This window comes from Rhopalosiphum maidis, chromosome 4, assembly GCF_003676215.2.
Source record: "Rhopalosiphum maidis isolate BTI-1 chromosome 4, ASM367621v3, whole genome shotgun sequence".
Classification (NCBI taxonomy): domain Eukaryota; kingdom Metazoa; phylum Arthropoda; class Insecta; order Hemiptera; family Aphididae; genus Rhopalosiphum; species Rhopalosiphum maidis.
In genome coordinates this window covers 55,017,637-55,037,620 of record NC_040880.1, presented here as the reverse complement: position 1 = coordinate 55,037,620, position 19,984 = coordinate 55,017,637, and the positions used below count along the sequence as shown (strand labels likewise).

The 19,984-nt window shown below is 28.3% G+C and overlaps 1 protein-coding gene and 2 non-coding genes across 3 annotated transcripts in view; 2 read left to right on the top strand and 1 right to left on the bottom strand.

The window, feature by feature from the left end:
- Nucleotides 1-9,396, bottom strand: part of LOC113555618 — a 38,896-nt gene extending 29,500 nt beyond the window's left edge. Inside the window, exon 1 of the mRNA XM_026960080.2 lies at nt 8,930-9,396. Coding sequence (XP_026815881.1) covers nt 8,930-9,017 — 88 coding nt within the window. The 5' untranslated portion in view covers nt 9,018-9,396. The remainder of the gene's footprint in view (nt 1-8,929) is intronic.
- On the top strand, nt 2,937-3,007 carry Trnag-gcc. The gene has a single exon. It is a non-coding gene; the product is annotated as a tRNA-Gly (tRNA).
- Trnag-gcc lies at nt 5,505-5,575 on the top strand. Its single transcript has one exon. It is a non-coding gene; the product is annotated as a tRNA-Gly (tRNA).
- Nucleotides 9,397-19,984: the final 10,588 nt, after the last annotated feature.

Genomic DNA, 19,984 nt, shown 5'->3' with positions numbered 1-19,984 from the left:
AATATTCTATAAACAATGAAATGAAATTTTCAAAATATTTCGATTAATTTAAAACTATTTATTGACATAAATTTTTAATATTTTTAAATTTTTTTTTCTATAAATGTGAATCAAACTTTTTTTTCCCAGTCCAATAGTTTAAAAATTTTAAATAAAATTCTTCATAACATAAGTTGTTATTTTAGAGATTTAAAAATAATGAAAATGATGTGGGCAACATTTAAAAAAGAATTGTATATAGATTTTTCAAATTAAAATATAAACTATAAATGTATAATATTAGTAATTTATATAATAATTATTAGTAATACATAGAATTATATCATAATAATTATCAAATAATATAAATAAGTACCTATGAAATTTGTCAAAATAAATTAATACATTTTTAGATTATGAACGGAATGATGAATGTATTGATTTTACAATGATGTATATGTATGTTTTTTTTTGTTTGTCATCATGTTTTGGAGTAGTAATAGTGCTTTGATTTTTAACTTCAGTCCCTCTTTGAAAAGGAAAATTAATTTAGTTGGTACTTTGGGAGAAGGGGGGGGGGTCAGAAGTAAAAAAATTTCAATAATTTTCAAAAGCGCCAGGAAAACCCCTAAAAATATTTATTTTGCTGTAACTGAAAATCGAATCATTGTAATAATGTAATTGTAAATACTTCACATTTTCACTAATTGTTTATATTAATGTTATCTATTTTTTGTACTAATCACAGTAAAAAAAAAAAAATCAAAAATCACTATTTTTGTTAATAAGCATTTAAAGTTCAAATGTTTACAAAATATGTCAAAATCGCGAAAATTTGCAAGTAATTTTGAAGTTGAAAATTCATAAAATTTTTGTGATTTATAGGCACCTAAGGTTAAAAAAACCCAAAACAAGGTTTTCCATAACTTTTTCTTCGAATAACTGTAAAAAAAAATTCAAGCGTCAAAATAGAAAAAAATTTATGAACGTCTGAAATTTAATTTTTACGAAATCGCGTAAAATAACAATATATTACAATTTAAATATAGCTAATATTATAATATACCCTACTAATTATTATCCTAGACTGACAAATCATCTCCGTTCAGAATCTTTTATGTATACAATGATACCTGTAGACTGTAATCATTGCATTCAAATTTAACACATCCATTATATATATAGTGACCAGTGACATACTCTACATCTCTACTATCAGCAGAGCGATACCCTTTTGCCCACCCTTTTTTCCTTGTATTTCGTATTAATTTTATGTACTCCCTTTGTCCGAATGGCCGATAATAAATTAACTAAATAAATAATTAAAAACATGTTGTTATTGTCATTACTATATAAAATATTCGTCGTTACCCAAAATCTGTCTAACTGCAGTTGATTTTCAGTATTGTTTCAAAGAGCACACACATCGACTAATTCTTTAGAATGAATTCGCTTCTCTTGACGTTAATCATTTTTCGTTGATATTATACGCGTTGTTGGAAATAAATCATGCAAGATAATAATGATATTACGATCGATTGCAAAATCTAACCGGCTTCGATGGTTCCCATTGTGAAAAAGTCGCTAAACTCTCAGACCATGAAGATTTCGGAAAGCTCGGAATTCTCGGGTTTAATCGCTAAACCGTTTTTTAGATCGATACCCAACATAAAAATAATGACGTCTGGTGGCGATGGCGATTCCGCTGAATCGCGACAGAATCCTGCAGACACTCGAATATCGTCCATCGCCAATTCTGCTGGCCAATTATGCAGGGCCACAGATGCGGCGAATGATCGCGATCGTAAACGCCGCTGTGATGGCGCCAGCCGTGGAAGCTAAATCACCGGCTCCCACGTTGTCGTTACTGCAGCATCCCGACGATGATCCGCATAACGAAGGTTCGTCGGATGTAGTGAACTCCGTGACTGGACCGCTAGCGAGACGATCTGTTTTTTTGCCGATTATTTCGATAAGCGCAACGCCTATCGAAATAGAAATGCAAATTTTGGCTGACGATTCGTATGAAGCGGCACCAATAATCGTTAAAAATAAACGAGGATCTTTTAGGAAACAGACCAAAAGGTTTTTCCGACGTTTGGTTTGTTGTTGCGCTTAGTAAATATACGACGTAGCATAAAATTTTATGTATTTGTACCTATTTTAATATATAGCTTTTACAGCTATATACGGTGTACTAACAATTAAAAAAATTATTTTTAACGTGAATAAACGTCCGTTCAGAATAAATGAACACATCTTTTTTAATATGTGTTAATTTTTCAAAAGTACTTGTACTTTTATTATCGTTGATTAAAAAAATTTAAAAGCGAGTTTAATGACAACCAGTACCGGATTTAGAATAGGTGCCGCCCTAGGCCCCTTTTAAACATGCCACCCCTACCTCAGCAAAAAAAAAATGTAATGTTTATTTCTAATAAATTTATTTCATTTTAAAGAAATTAGGTCAGTAGTCATAATAAACAAAAAAAGTAATTATAAATTCTAATAAGCAATAAATCAATGTGTCAAATTCATGGATTTACTTCTGTTTTTCAAATATATAATATATTAAATATTATATAATTTTAATTTACGCAGTTGCATAAATGCATAAAATATTTATATGATTTTTTTTCAATTTCTTACAAAATTTGCCGCCTTAGGGCGTCTAAGCGTATATTCGGCCCTGATGACAACTGACAAGGTGGATAAAGTAATGACAGTAATGTCAATGTGTTAATATTTTAATAAATAATAAACATAATAGGTTAATGTAAGTAACTACAATGTAAACATTTTTTCATATTTTATTAATTTATAGCCTTCAGTCCTGGAAGTAAATAATTAAATTTCAACAATAATATCAATTTATATTTTGCTAACTAATCATTTAACATTAATAAACGTTTGTATATTTATTTGAAATAAAGTAATTTTTCTTAGAATTCATACAAGCATCAGTGGTTCAGTGGTAGAATGCTCGCCTGCCACGCGGGCGGCCCGGGTTCGATTCCCGGCTGATGCAGTAATTTTTTTTATCACATCTTTTTCTATATGTTGATATTTTTGCTATTTTTCCTTAATTTTATTTAACTAATTTTTTATTACAATATTGAATCATTTGAATCAAATTATTTTTATTTAATTATTATTAAAAAAAAACTTTTTATCCATTCTTCAAATTTAAAAATAAACCAATTTTTTTATGTCTGTTCCTTATGGCCTGCACCTTTAATATTTCAGATATTTACAAAAAAAAGCTACATATTTTATTATACGACTGAAATATATAAGAAATTAATGCATAAACGAGTCAGTAGCCCATTGAAAAAGAATACATATTATAATGACTTAATGCTAAAATCTTTTAAGACATATATAAACGCGTTGCCGGCGTTGAACGCGTGTCAAGCAAGATTCAGAAGTTTTATTATTCAGTATTTGTGGTGAATTAGAAAAAAAATAATTTAGTAAAAAACTAAATATTTTATGTAAATTAAAAAAAAAATGTAGGAATTCATAAGCTGGAAAAATTAGCATATTTATTATTGAAAACATAATATAGGAATATATAAAGCATAAGATACTGTGGAAACAAACAAATTAAACTTAAATAGTTAAATAGTTAAATATATACGTATAAATGTATAGTTAAATAAATCTTACTTTGGATATATAGACATATAAAAGTGTAAGATACTAAGATGAGGGGTCTTGGGAATTGGGCAGCTTAACCATTCAGTCAAAACGTTTGTCTCTCTATAGAGCTATAATAGCTATAGCTAGATGATTAACGAAAAAAAATAATGAAACCCTTCCCTCGCCGAAATTATTTATTAAAAATATATAGGTATATAACCACTTTCCTAAAATATATTTGATCACTATACGTCTTCAGGACCCCTAGTTAGGTTATATTATATATTCGAAACATAAATTTTGATTTTTAAACACTCCCTGTGGCCTGTATGGCATACATGTAATACACAATTGTATAATTATATCACATGAAAAAATAATAATAATTAGATAGCGCTTTGACATTCGTGACGTTCTCAATCCTTGACACTTTGCACGGTCTGCAAACTTGATTTTAATAATTTCGAAGTCAAAATAATAGTTACAATGTTACATTGCAATTTATTTTCTGTGCCAACTTAAAAATATAGTTGGAAGTAGGAAGGTAGGTTTAAGTGATATAAATTTATACGTTCTACTCGTATGTCGTATGATCTGATATTTTAGTACGGCCTAGAAATATATGCTACTGCCCTACATAATATACAAATACACATTATAGACTATTATAGTTTGCTTATATCAGCAGCCTTTATATGCTGCAGGACATATAACAAATGTTTTTAATATTAAAGTGTAATTTCAGTTTAAAACTGTCCCTAGTTATGACAGTTAGGTACGTATCATATATTTATATTACTTATATTGATATTAATATATAGGTTATAGCCTTATAAAGGCATTAATAATAAAACTAACAAAATGCGGACTGTTGTAGTCTGAATAATAGGCTGTGTTGAGCGGATACACATTTTTCAATTTTTTATAGTACTATAAGTTATATTGTAAGATTAAATATTCAAATTATTGGCTCAACCAAAACATGCTCAAACGTTTTCATGTATACACTATAAATATAAGTCAACGGTGTAGCTAGAATTTTGTTTAGGGAAAAGGGCTGATCATTTGTTAAATGACGAAAGGAAAGAAATTTAACTACAGGTAATAGTTGCCTTATAAATTCGGTATACTGATGCTGTTGGTATATAATATTTTACTTTTAGATTTTTCCAGCTACTTGTTACATAAAAATACAAAATCTGGTTTGAACTTAGGTACATATGATTACGTCTTAGTGTTATTATGTAGTATGTTTATTGTTTACAGAACACTGAAATCATTTTCTATTTTATTTATAATTTACAATTTTCCTAAAGTTGGCGCTCTTTCAGTCAACTTATGCCACCGATAAAGATTTATTTATATCTACCTATAACTACCTACCTACCTATAGCTATAGTGCACATACTGTCATATTATGATAGTATATAGCTATCTGAATTATATTATTCTATTAAAACACGACGTATAGATAGATAATGTATGTTGGCATGTCACAAATACATTTTCAAAAAAATTGCTAGCTGTTATTCAAATGTATTTTTATTATATATAATACACAATTTCACGTGTAGCTGGTCAATAGACTTCAGTTTTATTAAAAAAAAAAAAAAAATTGAAATTTGTTCATAGTTTGGATGTTAAAAATAAAATATAACAATATATAAGTTTTAAAAAAAAAAATATTAGTACAAACACAATGTAAGTTATTTTAGAATTTTTATAGGTACGATAGGTACCTACATACGTATATTATTATTTATTGATGAATGTGAATTAAATTTACAGAATTGGGTTTTTATTTATTAAAATCATATTGTTTTCGTAATAATTTAATATTATTTAGTTGTAAAATACAGACATTTTATCATTAACTAATAAGAGCATCAGTGGTTCAGTGGTAGAATGCTCGCCTGCCACGCGGGCGGCCCGGGTTCGATTCCCGGCTGATGCAGTACTTTTTTTTTTTTTACCTTTACTAACATTTAGTCGATAATTTTTTATGATATATAATACCTACTTTTTTTTGTACAATATTCTATGTTGCACGAATTAAAAGCTAATAAATCCCATTTTAATAAAAAAAAAAACAATAATAGTTTTTATTGTGAAAAATAACATTGTCATTATGTATTGTATGCAGATAATTTATGCAAATTGCGAGCATCTTTAAATTATAATGCCTAGATAATAATCTGAGTTTCCTTTTCCAACTCTATAATTTCGATGACTTTTTGAAAGATGTCATCGGCCTTTCAACCCGAGTAACATAATATTATTCTTATGGGCCCAATTATGTAGGTATATTTATTTTTACAATTTTACTCGAAAACAAAGACACGTATGAATAAGTGTATAGTAACAGGTAATATAGTTATAAAATATTATTATGCGTGGGAAATAATACACGCGTTTATAGCCAAATATTATGATGTACTAATTATTTGCGCTGACAATTAAAAAAAAAAAAACCATTACGAATTTATATTTTTTACTCCATAAATGTGAATTAATAATACAATAAAACATTTTTATGGTATCTTTACTTATTATTTTATTTATTGTACAATACACAGATTTAACTCATGTGTTTTATTTTTAATTTGTTTAATATAAACGTGCACGTGTTATAGATCATGCATTAATAATTGTATGATGTGAGCATTGCGATCATCAATACTTGTAAGTTGCAGGTAATACAAAGCATATATGAAATTTAGGAAATATAAATATCTTCCATCTGCAGGGCTGTGACATAATGCCAACTTCTATGTAGTATTATAATATTATACATAAAAAGTAAAATCTACAATAGAACTTGATATTGAAGGACAAGGTTAGTGACAGGTATATCATATTATGCGTACATAATATTATGTACAGAATTTGCTATTTTATACTTGCGTCTATATAGGTAGATACTAATATGCGTACACACTTCAACTCAAAGGACATGTCAAACAAACCAAGAGTAAACTCGAAGCGTATTTTACGTTTATTTTATATGAAATAATTAAGTTTAACAACAAAACAACAATTGAAATTACTTACAGCCATATAGGTACGTCAAAATACAAATTAATAATAAATATGCATTTCAAATTTACCTGAACAGGCTGAACATATTATAAATACTTAAGTCTTAAATAATATAAGTAAAAAAATATTTAAACTAAGAATTTTGTTTGTTTTTTCGTCTAACTTTTTTTAGTTGTCAGTCACAATAATAAAAATATATTCGTTGTGGCCGCTTAAAATAACATGAATCTTTGTATCTATTTACTAATAAATCACCGAAATTTTACGATTTCATACTATATGTTGATACTTATTGGTACTTGATTTAATTATTTTAAATTGACGGGTATTGCCAAATACAGTTGAGGCAAATTAGTTTTTTTAAATCAAATAATTTCTATTGCACGTTACGTTGTCGTTTATTTCATATTCAGATTTGAATATACTTGATACTGTAATTAAATTAATTGTACATTTATAACGGACTCAACTACTAAAATACATATTTCCCGTATAGCTATTTATTGTATTATGTATATGTGATGGTGATAAATCAATTACGCGAAATATATTCCTCCTTAGGTATGTTTACATAGATATAATGCTATTATACACTATATAGTAACTAGTAGCAAAAAAAAAGTTTTATTGATTGTACTCAAACATATTTGACTTACAGCTTATAAGTTATAATATTTGTAATGCAGAATCTACATAATACCATATTAATTGTTTGCGTGTTATGTATATACTCTTTTGAAAAAATCAAAATTACCTAATAAATTATATTATATATTATTTAATTTTATACTTTTTTACAGTTTTGTTTTTTGTTCATAGTGCACCGCAATAAAGTTTTTACTATAATATAATTTAAATGTTCCATTTAATATAAATTAGTAAATTACCCCTTAAAAAGTTTAAATGTTTGAAAAAAGTTTAATTAAAATATAATTTTAACGAAAAAAAAGTTTATAAAAATTTAATTTATACCTAAAACAATAATAATAAAGTTTTGACTATTTAATCGGACTAACTATGTATAGTAAATTGGATATTTAAATTACATTATATTTCTTGAAAGATAAAAGTAGGTATTATTATACTATTTAATGCTATTTTTAAGCAGTAAAAATGCCTGTAAACGTTGACTTAATATAATATGCTGATCAAATTATACTCTTTAGCCGATTGTATCCCAAGTATACGATATTACAATTTTAACAATCTTAAATATATTGGATAATTTAAATGTTTAAAGTATTGTTCTAAAATCTTAAATTTCTATACACATAAACATAATACATAGGAACCTTACTGTAACTAATATTTATATGAAGTATAAACTATGTTTTTGTAAAAAAAAAAATATATCTACGTAATATTATATGTTAGTATATAAGAATTTGCTGTTAATTGCTTTTATTTTTTAAATGTGCAAAGAAATGGAAATAAATAGGATCTCAAAACATTAAAAGTGTATTAACCTAACAACGTGTTTCGAATAGTGCCATTCCTTCTCATAATTTAAAAAGTGTTAATATTATATTATACGTATATTATTATATATTTTAAACATAATATTATACTTAGTTATATGCTCTAATTACCTACTGTAGGCCACTAATATGTAGTACTTTCAAAGTCTAGAATTATTTTTTCTAGAACAAATTGAATTTATTCTCTACAGTATTTATATTTCATAAAATGTAAACATAATGAAACTGCAGGAAATTCCATATTATCGAATAAATACATACTTTCTTTGCAGTTAAATTTCAATTTCAGTCATTTTTTATAATGTAAAAACAAAGCTGAAAATTAGTAATCTATTATATTATGAGGTTGACCGATTTGATTATGCATACAAAATACAAAAAAGTTATTTAAATTTAATTCAATACTAGTCAAACAATATTATTACAACCAATCATTTCTTTTTTAAAAATTCATTATTTTATCATGAAACTTTCTAACGCTGTAAGCACATATTCAAGAAATACGACGTAAAATTGAGTATATTATACCTATAATATTATGCAGTACATAAGGTATTGTGATGTAGTGATGTAAGACTATTATATCGCATAACCCGACCTAACAGTCCTAAATGATTTTTATTCTTTGGTCATTATATTTTAAACGTTCATATCAATATGTTATAATTCAATATTGATTAAAAAACTATTATAAAATAAGTTCTACTTTATTGTGTGCCACAATAATAAATATTAAATGGCGATCGATACTATATGGTTGTATAAAATATATATTTTATATTCGTAGATACCTGATATCAAAGGTCTCTGTTGCGCCCGTCCGTTGGTCCGAATGATACGTTTCATGCACGCCGATACGACCCTAGGCTTTTCGGTCATTGTTGCGGAAGTCTCGGGAGCCGCGTATGATCAATAACAACGGTGCCTATATACTACAATAGTCTAACAGATTTAGTATATATTATTGTGTACACAGCGGTGATAATTTTGTCATGGTGTTTTGGTGGCACATCAGGAATAAGATTCAAAAACGTATCAAAATATAATATATATGGGTACCTACAACGAATTTAATATACGATTTAAAATATTTATCGCGACACGCCATAAACGGTATTATAAACGTTGTCGTAGGGAAACGGAACGCGAATGGTAAAATTAATAATAATAAAAATACGAAAAAACACGATTGTAAACCGGACGGCGCGCGCGTGATCGTGCTATTGCAGCGCCAACCCGACGTCCGACTGATGCCCGCGAAAACCGCGTGCCATGTGCCCGATGAAAAATAATTAAAAACACTTTAGGCATGTATTTATTATTATTTTTGCGTTGTTTTCTTCCACCGGCGTGGCGGTCGGTCGAACGTCCTTCTCGATGCCAAAGATCCCACTCTCCTGGCCGTAACCTACCACGCGTGTAGTGAATTGCAGCATGCAGTTGCTACAATATATTGTATGTGTACCTATAAACGTATTACTTAATATATTTTATAGTATTTATTGTAATATAATAACCACATAATGGGCAGAGTTGTTATTAGTTTTTCTTATCATCACATAGTGTTATAATAGTAATTAGTATATATTATATATTATACAGAGGGGTCGTGTGAAAACTGCTTTAGATTCGTCAATATTTAATAAAAATAATTATTATTTGCGTATATATACTTATATATATTATGCGATCCGTGTTACTCGCGATACTAATTAGTTATCATTTCATTATTGATTTTTTTTTTTGTAATTTTTAATTAAGACAATTTTATACTTCTTGAAATAATTATAATGAAATGTTTTCACAAAATAAATCTAATTTTTTAACTATATTTTATCAGTGATATTTTTTAAATTACTTATTTAAAAAAAAAATGTTTACTGAGATTTAAAGTATAAGATATAATTAGTGATACAACCTATCATTCCTACAGGGCATTCCGTAAAGCGACTTTGGTCTATTACATTTTCAAATTAAAATACCAAGAGAAAATTTTTTCCTTTTATTCTTGTCTAAGACTATTATACAAATATCATTCAAATCAATTTAAAGTTTAAATTTATAACAGTTTTTAGTTAATTGTTTTTATTCGACCATAGTGACTCCATAAAAGCAGTAGTTTGTCACGCCAAGTACGCTACAGTAGGTTTGACAGAAATACGAATACCAGTTCCTGTTGTTCGTATAATGATTGGTTTAGATCTATACCTAAAAGCTAAAACTATTCAAAGTACCCAAGACTTTAAATAATAATAATTTTTATTTTATTTATTACATTATTTGGCTTATTTTTTGTTAGAAAAAACATTTGATTATCCTGTGACAAATAAAAAAAAATGTATGTAATAACAAATAGTTAAAATAGGTTATAGCTTATCAATTTTCATTATAAACAATTATTTATTGCAATATAAAAGTAGGAAAATTCTAATTTAATTTTATACATATGATTGAAGAGGTAGGTTTTAGGATTTCAAAACTTCACATCTACGATTATTTCATATAAAATTTGTGTCACCAAAACAATATACGCATATAAAAACGTAAAAAAGTCACAATTTTTTTTTCATATGGTCCACTGTCACCTGTTGCAATTTTTTTAAAAAAACTTATCTTACATCTTTTTATGAATGTATGTTGGTTGTAAAACTTCTACAAATACGCTAAAATATATCAAAGAACATCGCTCCATATTTTAAAACAATAAATCATATCACTATTATTACTGAGGTAAGGTGGTGGAAAATTTCTGAAATAGCGCTTATACATAATGCAAAACTTGTACAAATTGACTCATTTAATTAGTTAAGTTTCATGAAATTAATGTATTTTGCTAAAATCCAATTGAAAACCGTTCAATATTAAAAAACTATTTGTGCCAATTAATCAAATTTTAAAATGATCTCAAAATGTATATTGTATTGTACAATATTTATTGTACATAAATATTTTATTAGTAAAAAATATTTTTCTGTTTTGATAATTTAGACGGGGGTGGGGTATATAATAATGATATGTTATCACTTATAAATTATCTGAAAAATAGTCCGGAGCATTACTAGCTACATTTAACAAATTACTAATAATTCGAAAAATTACACATTTGAACTTTGAAAATGTATAACAACTAACGATTTCAAATCAATGAATTTTAAATAATAGATAAATATTTTAATTTTACAACTTTTTCAACTAAAATTAATTGTATGTGAAAACTTTTATTTTGCAACTGAATGATGCATATTTGCTTATTAATTTTAGATTTAATTTTGTTGACACTATTTTTGAGTATAATCTGTAATTTAGAACTTATAAATTTTGTTTATTTTTAAGGAGTTTTGTATAGGCAATATATTTGACTACGTGTAACTGTATTAGTAGTTACCAGTTATCTCCAGTTAATAAATTCTATCATAGTATAATAATATTATTATATTATAAACTATAGTATGAAATAATTGATTAAAATAAAGAAAAACAGATTCTAATTAGTTCGTTATTCATTTGTTATTTCGTTTATACAATTTAATAAATTGATGTTCATTCCAATGCAAAAGTATATAAAAATCATTTAGAAAATGTAAACAATTTACGGCTTATTGTATATAATAATGTAGCCTCAATTTTCAAATTTTGTTGATAAGGTTACTCATTCTTCTAACCTCCTTTCTATCAAAAAGAGCGATCACAGAAACATATTTTTTAAATTACATTAAATTAAGATCACTCAAAATTTATAAAAAACACTTAAAAATTATTGTAGTATACCTTGTACACTACAACACTGCAGTATCCCTACATGCTTACAATTAAATGTTTATAATACTAAATTTAATATTTATAGGTATAAAAATTGTTGTGATGGAACTGGAATCAATCAAACATTATTTATTTTGATAGAAAAGAGAAAGAAATACACATTTGGTGAAAACGATTGTCCGTAGATATGTATTATAAAACGTACATATAAATACATACATAAATCCCATAAACGAGTCGTAGCACTCATAAGTACATACTATTTTACCTATAAATAGATCATTGAGAAGACATCGTCAGAGGGCCTGTAAGTATAAGGTCATAAGGATTAAGGTGGATGGTAAAAGGAAAATCTGTGAGTCCGGATTACAGTTTAACTTTTTGGCCAAACCCCATCTCGCGTATATTATATAATATTAGTACCTATATATTATAAACTCAACGTATAATCACTCAAAAGCAAATAAAATTAAAAATTAAATTCCATTCTTGTGGAAATCTCATATCAAAAGAAAACTCCAAGCATTATTACCTACGTAGACACGAGCCGATTAAAACTTCGGACCGACGTGCGACTCTGACAATGGATGGTTTTAAGGGACGCCACAAAGGTTTAATCCTTTTCTCTTTTTTTTGACGACGAACGTCATCGTCGCGTGTCGTGTGTTCGTCATTATGCGTATTATATGGTGGCAATGCGGCATGCGCAGCGGATCGCATCGATTTTTTTCGAACTAAAATTCGGCAAAAGTTCTATAATAATTTATTTTTTTAAAGAAGAAAATAATTTGTTATAATAGTTCTTAGACAGTCATATACACTATTACTATTATTGTACGTCGCAAAACTGATGTGTACATTTTATAATATAATAAAATATGCTATGAATCTCAGCGCACATAGTGGTATTCTCAGATTTTTTTAATTAGAGAGGAGGATACAAAAATTGGTTACAAAGTGTACTTGTTCGTTCCCCCCTCCACCCTAAAAAAATGTTCATGCATGATTTTCGTCTCCTATGAAAATTAATTATTTATTAATCATTTTTATCAATTAGTCGCTTTTCCATTTCACTGTCGCTTTCTGTATTCCTGTGTTATAGCGACCTTATTGAACAGTTGAGTACTTACTCGTGTACGTATGTGAATATTAAATAACTATATTATAAGTAGTTTATGCAAGTGTGTATATAAAATATTATAAATTATATTAAACTATATACGACGTGTGTTATATGTATGCATTGAAGGTGTACTGCCGCTACCATCGTCCGATGAGGGTTGGGTCCTATAGTCATCACCGTATCAAATGACGTTTTTTTTCTATCAGATGGAAAACCGTTCACGAGGATAACGCGAATTGACAGTCTCGCCGGACGAGCACAGCCGCTCAGATATGATATCCCGTCGCTATCCTCCGTACTGCACTATTATATCCATACACTTATATATGCATATATAAGCATATCATGTATACTTACAGTGTATAGTATATATCATATTCATATATGTATCATATACATTTGATGACGACAATATAAATCATATTATATTTATATTGTTTACAGTAACGAAACCTGTGAATATAGATAGGCGAATAAACTAATGTACCCTGCCACTGTAGAAATAGGTTCTGTAAACGCGTGACGATATTTTGAATAGGATTTAGGAATGTGTACGAATTACAGACATGATGGCAACAATTACTACTACATATTATATTATATTACTTCGATAAAATCGATCGGCTACTTACGGATTGTTTTCAAAAATAGGACCCCTGGTCGACTAGATCACTTATTTTGTTTTCTCTTAAAAATACATTTTATATATTTTTCAGTTATATCATTTTAGATTTTCAAACTATTTTATACATATTTTTGATTATTTTCGCACATTTCAAACATTATAAACAATAATAATAATATTTTTTTTTACATTCTTACTAGGGTTAAAAAGATTCTGTAACAACCTTATATTAAACTATTAAAGTAATAAATTGAGTATGTTTATTATATAGTTGGTGTTTACAACTAACCTGACCATTTTCATTGTATGGTTATGTCTGATAAACATCGTACTTAATTCATATGTCTTTATATTAAAGGCATTTAATTTATTTGTTTTATAATGTTTGGTCATAAATGGTTTCTCCAAGATTAAGCCTAAAGTTTTATTAATTAATTATTTCCGTTGATAGTAGAATATATAATATATAAAATTACCTAAAAACTATATTAATTAAAAAATTCCCTTTAAAGGGAAAATTTTCAAAGCATGCAAAATGAAATTAGGTATACTTATTCAATAAGACAATATAAAGCAAATTAATACCAAACCGAGTCCCGTATGTAATATCATTAGAAAAAATCTAAAATACAAAGCTCTGAAATCACAGCCTTACTAATTACATACATTTGAAAACTAACAATATTATAATAATCATCTGCATATAGAATACCTACCTTAGCATAGGTTTCAGTGTATAAGGTGAACCCTCTTAAAACAAGGCATGGCGGTATGGCCTTGTCCGTCAATTTATAAACCAGCTATTATTATAGTGCATCTCTACCTACTCGTGTTTTATCGACAATAAAACAGATTTTGATTTTACGCGGTCTTTGTGTCTGCACTCCGCGGCCAGTTTATATTGTATTATATGACAACTGCGCAGTTATACTTATACATACATATATAATATATCTGCCCTCTTTGGCATTTTTAACTGTTTTTTACGACTGTATATAGATAGTGTATTAACTTTACAAGTAATTTATTATGTACATCAATATATTCTAGACAGTCGACATTGCGTGTACGATTTTTAGGCGTATACATTACGTTATATTTATTATATATTATGTTGTCCAATTTTCAAAAAATCAAAATAATCGATTTTTGTTATAGTAATATTATTATTTGATCTGCCTGTAGACAACTTGTGAAATTATAGACTATTATAATTTATAATAAAAATAGTGCAGGATATAGTGCAACAGGTTTATCGTAACTATTGTGGGATCATGGAAACGAAAATAAATAGTAATAAAATGAAAATTTTTTGAATTCGAAAAATGATTTATGAGTAGAAAACCTTGTTAAAATCACGTTAGGACAACAAATTTCAGATACTTATCTACGACTGTACATCGTGGATACTGGTTGAAGTAAAATTAGTTTAAGTAAATAAATACATATAATATATACATACTAAAAGTAAAATACAAATATTATAATTTAAATGATTAAAATTAAATTTTATGATTCATTAAGTCATGAGAAGTACAATTAAAGGATAAAAACACAAACGCAACACGTACTGTAAAATCAATACATTCATCGCTCTACTTAGAATCTAAAATTTAAAATCTCAAGAATCTATATACATTATACAGCTACATTATACGTCGGATGATTGCTCGTGTGTACTCACCGTATTGTATTATAAATCAGTACATAAAGAGATGAAATGCACATACACCACAGGTATCTATAATATAATACACGTATTGCACTCCTCAAAGGGTGGCTTAATTATCGTGCATTTGGTGATGAAAGGAGTGGGACGACACGCTGAACGTCATATGGAAATTCACGAATACGCTGCGAGTTTCCTACCTGATATTAATCTAGTATGAAAACAATATGCGTTTTATTAAATAAAATTTACCTATATGGTTATATAAACACCCTCATCCCCTTCAACTAACACGCAGCAAATGGCGGATTGTTAATTCGTTTCTTCTCAACAACTTTATAATATTTTACAGCTTAAAAATGATGAAATCATTGAAATTATGATGATCTGCGTTCATCATAATTGATAATATTAAATTTATTGGATACGATACAATCAGGCCAACTCATTAGGTCAGAATATGAAGAGTTCACACTCACTTTGATCTCATGCTCTTATCATAGTAAACATTTTAAGAAAATATTAAACTAAATTTAAATTGTTATTTTAAAACTAGTCAATTTACGTAAATCTATGTCAATATAAAACAAAATCATCAATATTTTTTTATGAATCAAAAGAAATTCAATCATCCAGATGAGAATTTGATTGCAGATTAGCTGAATCTAGAAAACTAATGAATATAAAATATACTTAATAATAATAAATATAATTTAAATATTATCTTTTTATCTAGATAAAGTTATTGCAATTTGAAATCATTACTTCATAATATAAAAGGGAGATTTTAACGCTACTAAACGTCTTTTTAAATTTGTTCACAAATATCTTCATTGCTGGACAGCGTATTAATTTGTTGATGTCACGAAGAAACTAAATAAACGTACTAGGTAAGCATAAAACTGATAAAACACCTCAATTGTATGGAGCCGCAGCAGTTACTTAACATATTTTTAAAGTTTAAACATTCTTATTGAAACAGTATTCGATTTCACTGTCAAAATGGTCGTATTGTTATAAATTATAATAATATATGCAATGCATATTATATTATATATGCCGACATGCACTTACGCCGTATGGTTTAGTATTAACGACTTACTGTCGGTAAATAAAAGATTTACGATTTATGCGTTATTCTGTATGCGTATAGTACAATATGCATATAATAGAAAACGTATAAAATAAACGGATACCATAAATGTGAATGTCCTAAGAAGCGGCGTAAAAAAAAATTATTCCGCGAAACATCACGTATATATACTATATGGACATAAATGCATTTATATAGATCTTAATATTTTTAGGGTCATGGACCCCTTTTAAGATACTAATAGTGGTAATATACCTGTAAAAAAATAGCCACAGACCTCGTTTAAAAGAATAATTGTGTTTATTTAAAAATGTACGTAAATCTTAATAATATAATATTATTATATTATTATACTATGTCCGTCAAGTTGATATTGACAAAATTTTAAACCTCTTTTGAAAGGCGCCAGAGATCCTAGCAAATTCCAAAAATTACTTAGCAAAATTAAACGTTCGAGTATGTACATTTTATTAAATTATTTTTGAATTTACTGCACAGTGTAAGGTAGAAGTGTAGTACCGGCCATACATATTCTCGACGTTTGTTCATTTGCAAAGCTCAAGTCTCGGAGTAACTAGCGAGTAGCAAAACCTAAAAATCTAAAAATGGCCTAGCAACATTTTATATCAAATTTAGGTATAACTATTGTTGTTGTAATTTTTCAGTGCTAACAACTTAAGATCACAAAGTAATATGACGAGAAATTCCCTTCATTTAGATAGTAAACTTTGAACACGATAATATTAAAATATTTTGAACAACTGTCAGAATTTGACATCTTATTGTTTGTGTATACATAATAATTAATAAATATTTACAGTTTAAGAAATTTTTAATTGGATTCATATTATGATAGGTGGAATAGAATTATAATACTGAATCATTTTTCATGTTTTGCTATTAGCTCATAATAATAAATTAAATACCTGAACACTCGAATACTAGATCATATATGCATACACAGATATATGTAAACCGCATGCTGCAATTGTCAGCTCCTACAAAAGAATCGTGAGAACAATAAATGGTAATAATACAAATTACGCTTGGAGGCGATTTTTCGCATCCAAGCATCGTATACATTGACTCGATGTTCAGCGGGCAATCTTCATGAAACGGGCTGCACGTGTCGTCAGTCTGGGAACGATCAAGCCCCGTTTCACCACTGCACATCCAAACACGCGACCGTGAAAAACGAAAAATAAAACATGGAAACGAGATTCGGACGGCGGAGACAGACGGTCTCCGTGAAAACGGTCGCGGCGACTTACAGACTGACGGAAAATATTGCGGTTACCCGGTCGTCGCAAGTATACCGTAAATGATACGGTCGGCGGTCACTTCGGCAGTGATGCTTATATATACCACGGTCGAAACGCGTCGATTTAGAACCTCGCTGGATTTCGCCAATAAATATCTCAGTGCCAACTTTCCAAACATATCCATTCACAAATTCCACAATGAAATTCTATAAGCCTGCGTTTCGGTAACCGCTGTAAGCTCGGTCACCTAATGCCCTAAAGTCGTTCGCTAATCCTACCATAATTGTGTTGGTATACGGCGAGCAGGTTACCGCGATATTTCCCGTTGGTCATCTAACCTATCGATATCCATATGATCACATGTTCCTCATACCTGCAGAATCTCAACTACTAACTGTTTCCAAAATGATATTGTATACCTCCATATAATCATTATAGTAAATATTATTGTATATTGTTTAATGCAATATAATATATGTAATAATTAATAATTAGTAATAATCATTAAATAATTGTGCTCCGACCTTCGTACTTATAGTTTGGAGATTTGTATAGAAACCAAATAAGCGAATACATGCAATAGTAACAATCATACATTTATATTATATTTCCTTGGCGGCTTTTGGACTGAGCGCGGTGCAAAATTATTTGAAATAAATAATAATAAAATACATATTATACAAATCAAAATAATATATAGTTACTATAGTCGTGTCCACATTTTTTTGTATTTGTCTTGACCGAGATAAGTGATATCGGACATTGGTAAGAAATGTGATTCTTCTGTTGACTATTGTCAATTTGTATACAATTTGATTTTTCTCACACTATTACACTAGTGCAAAACGTATAGATGGTACTAACATGGGAACCCATAGATAACATTTTAAGGGAGGGGGGGAGATAAAATAAAAAAAAATCTTAAATTTAAGCTAAATAAAGGTATTGTGTTATTTCCATACGTATATACAATTATAATATAATATATTATGTGCTATTATTTATGTAATTAATATTTGTATTAATATATTATAGTTAATTAAAATAAATTTTAATAAGTAGAATAAAAAAATAAAAATAAAATATCAGTAAATAAGATATAACGGACAAAATTCAATTTCTTATTTTATTAACATATTATATGATGCGAAAGCGTTCTCCGTCCCGCGGACTCCACTGCCGCCGCCTGAAGATGACATCGATCTACTTAAAGACGTGCACACACACTATCACCATTGCCCAGTACCTGTAGTTCGGAGTGACCGGCCGTCAATATATTAATTAGCCACCAATTAAAATATTCAATATAGCATATCCGGCCAAGTAATATTACATAACCATTAGGTAATGTTGTTGACGTACTTTGTCGGGGCATGATATGCCTAACAGCCTTTTCTATTACACTTTTGTTTTTCCACTCCACCGGACAACATGTTGGGGTAGTCAGAAAATCCATTACCGAGGGCGTCTCGGGGACGACGCTCAGGACACGAAATGAAACTTGGTGATATTTTATATACATTATATACGTTATGAAACAAATACCTTGGCCGGTATTAATTATTGAATTATATGAATATATGTATATTTTTTTAACTTAATTCTTTATTTAGCAATCTGTTACAAATTTGAACAATAAGCTTAATTTATATAATAATAGAATAACAGGAATAACAGAGTGAAGAGACCTCCCAATGAAGGTAAATATATATATATATTATTTATTATTGTTGCGCTCAATGGCATTTATGTATTGTGCACATTTATTACTAATGTAAGTGTTGTGTTTAACCGCATTACGTTTATATAAAATATATTTATTATTATTGGTATACGTGCCGGTAACCTAACCGATCGGAGCCGTGTCATATTATTATGTCATATTAAACATTTATGATATTATTATTATTATTATTATTATTGGTGTAGACTTTACTTGGGGCGAAGTTGTTATGCCGTATGGCTTTTCTTGGCTATAACTTAAATATTATTCTTTTTTCACGTATTAATATATAAATATTATAAAATAATAATCCCCTAAACAATGCGTTAATTATTGTTTCCTGATTGTTTTATTTTTTTATCTATATATTATTATAAAATCCCGCATGCTCCAGTTTCCAAATCTCGGCTGTGGGTTGGCGACCTTTGTTGACATTTTTTAACGTGATCACCCTGTGATTACGTTCTTTGGGGATATTTAAAGAGACAGTGTACGATCATCGCCCCGTATCTCTACAATCACTTAAGGAGCCAATTTCTTTGTTTATTTGCAACTGCCTCTTGAAATATGGGAGGTTTTTTTGCTGGACCTT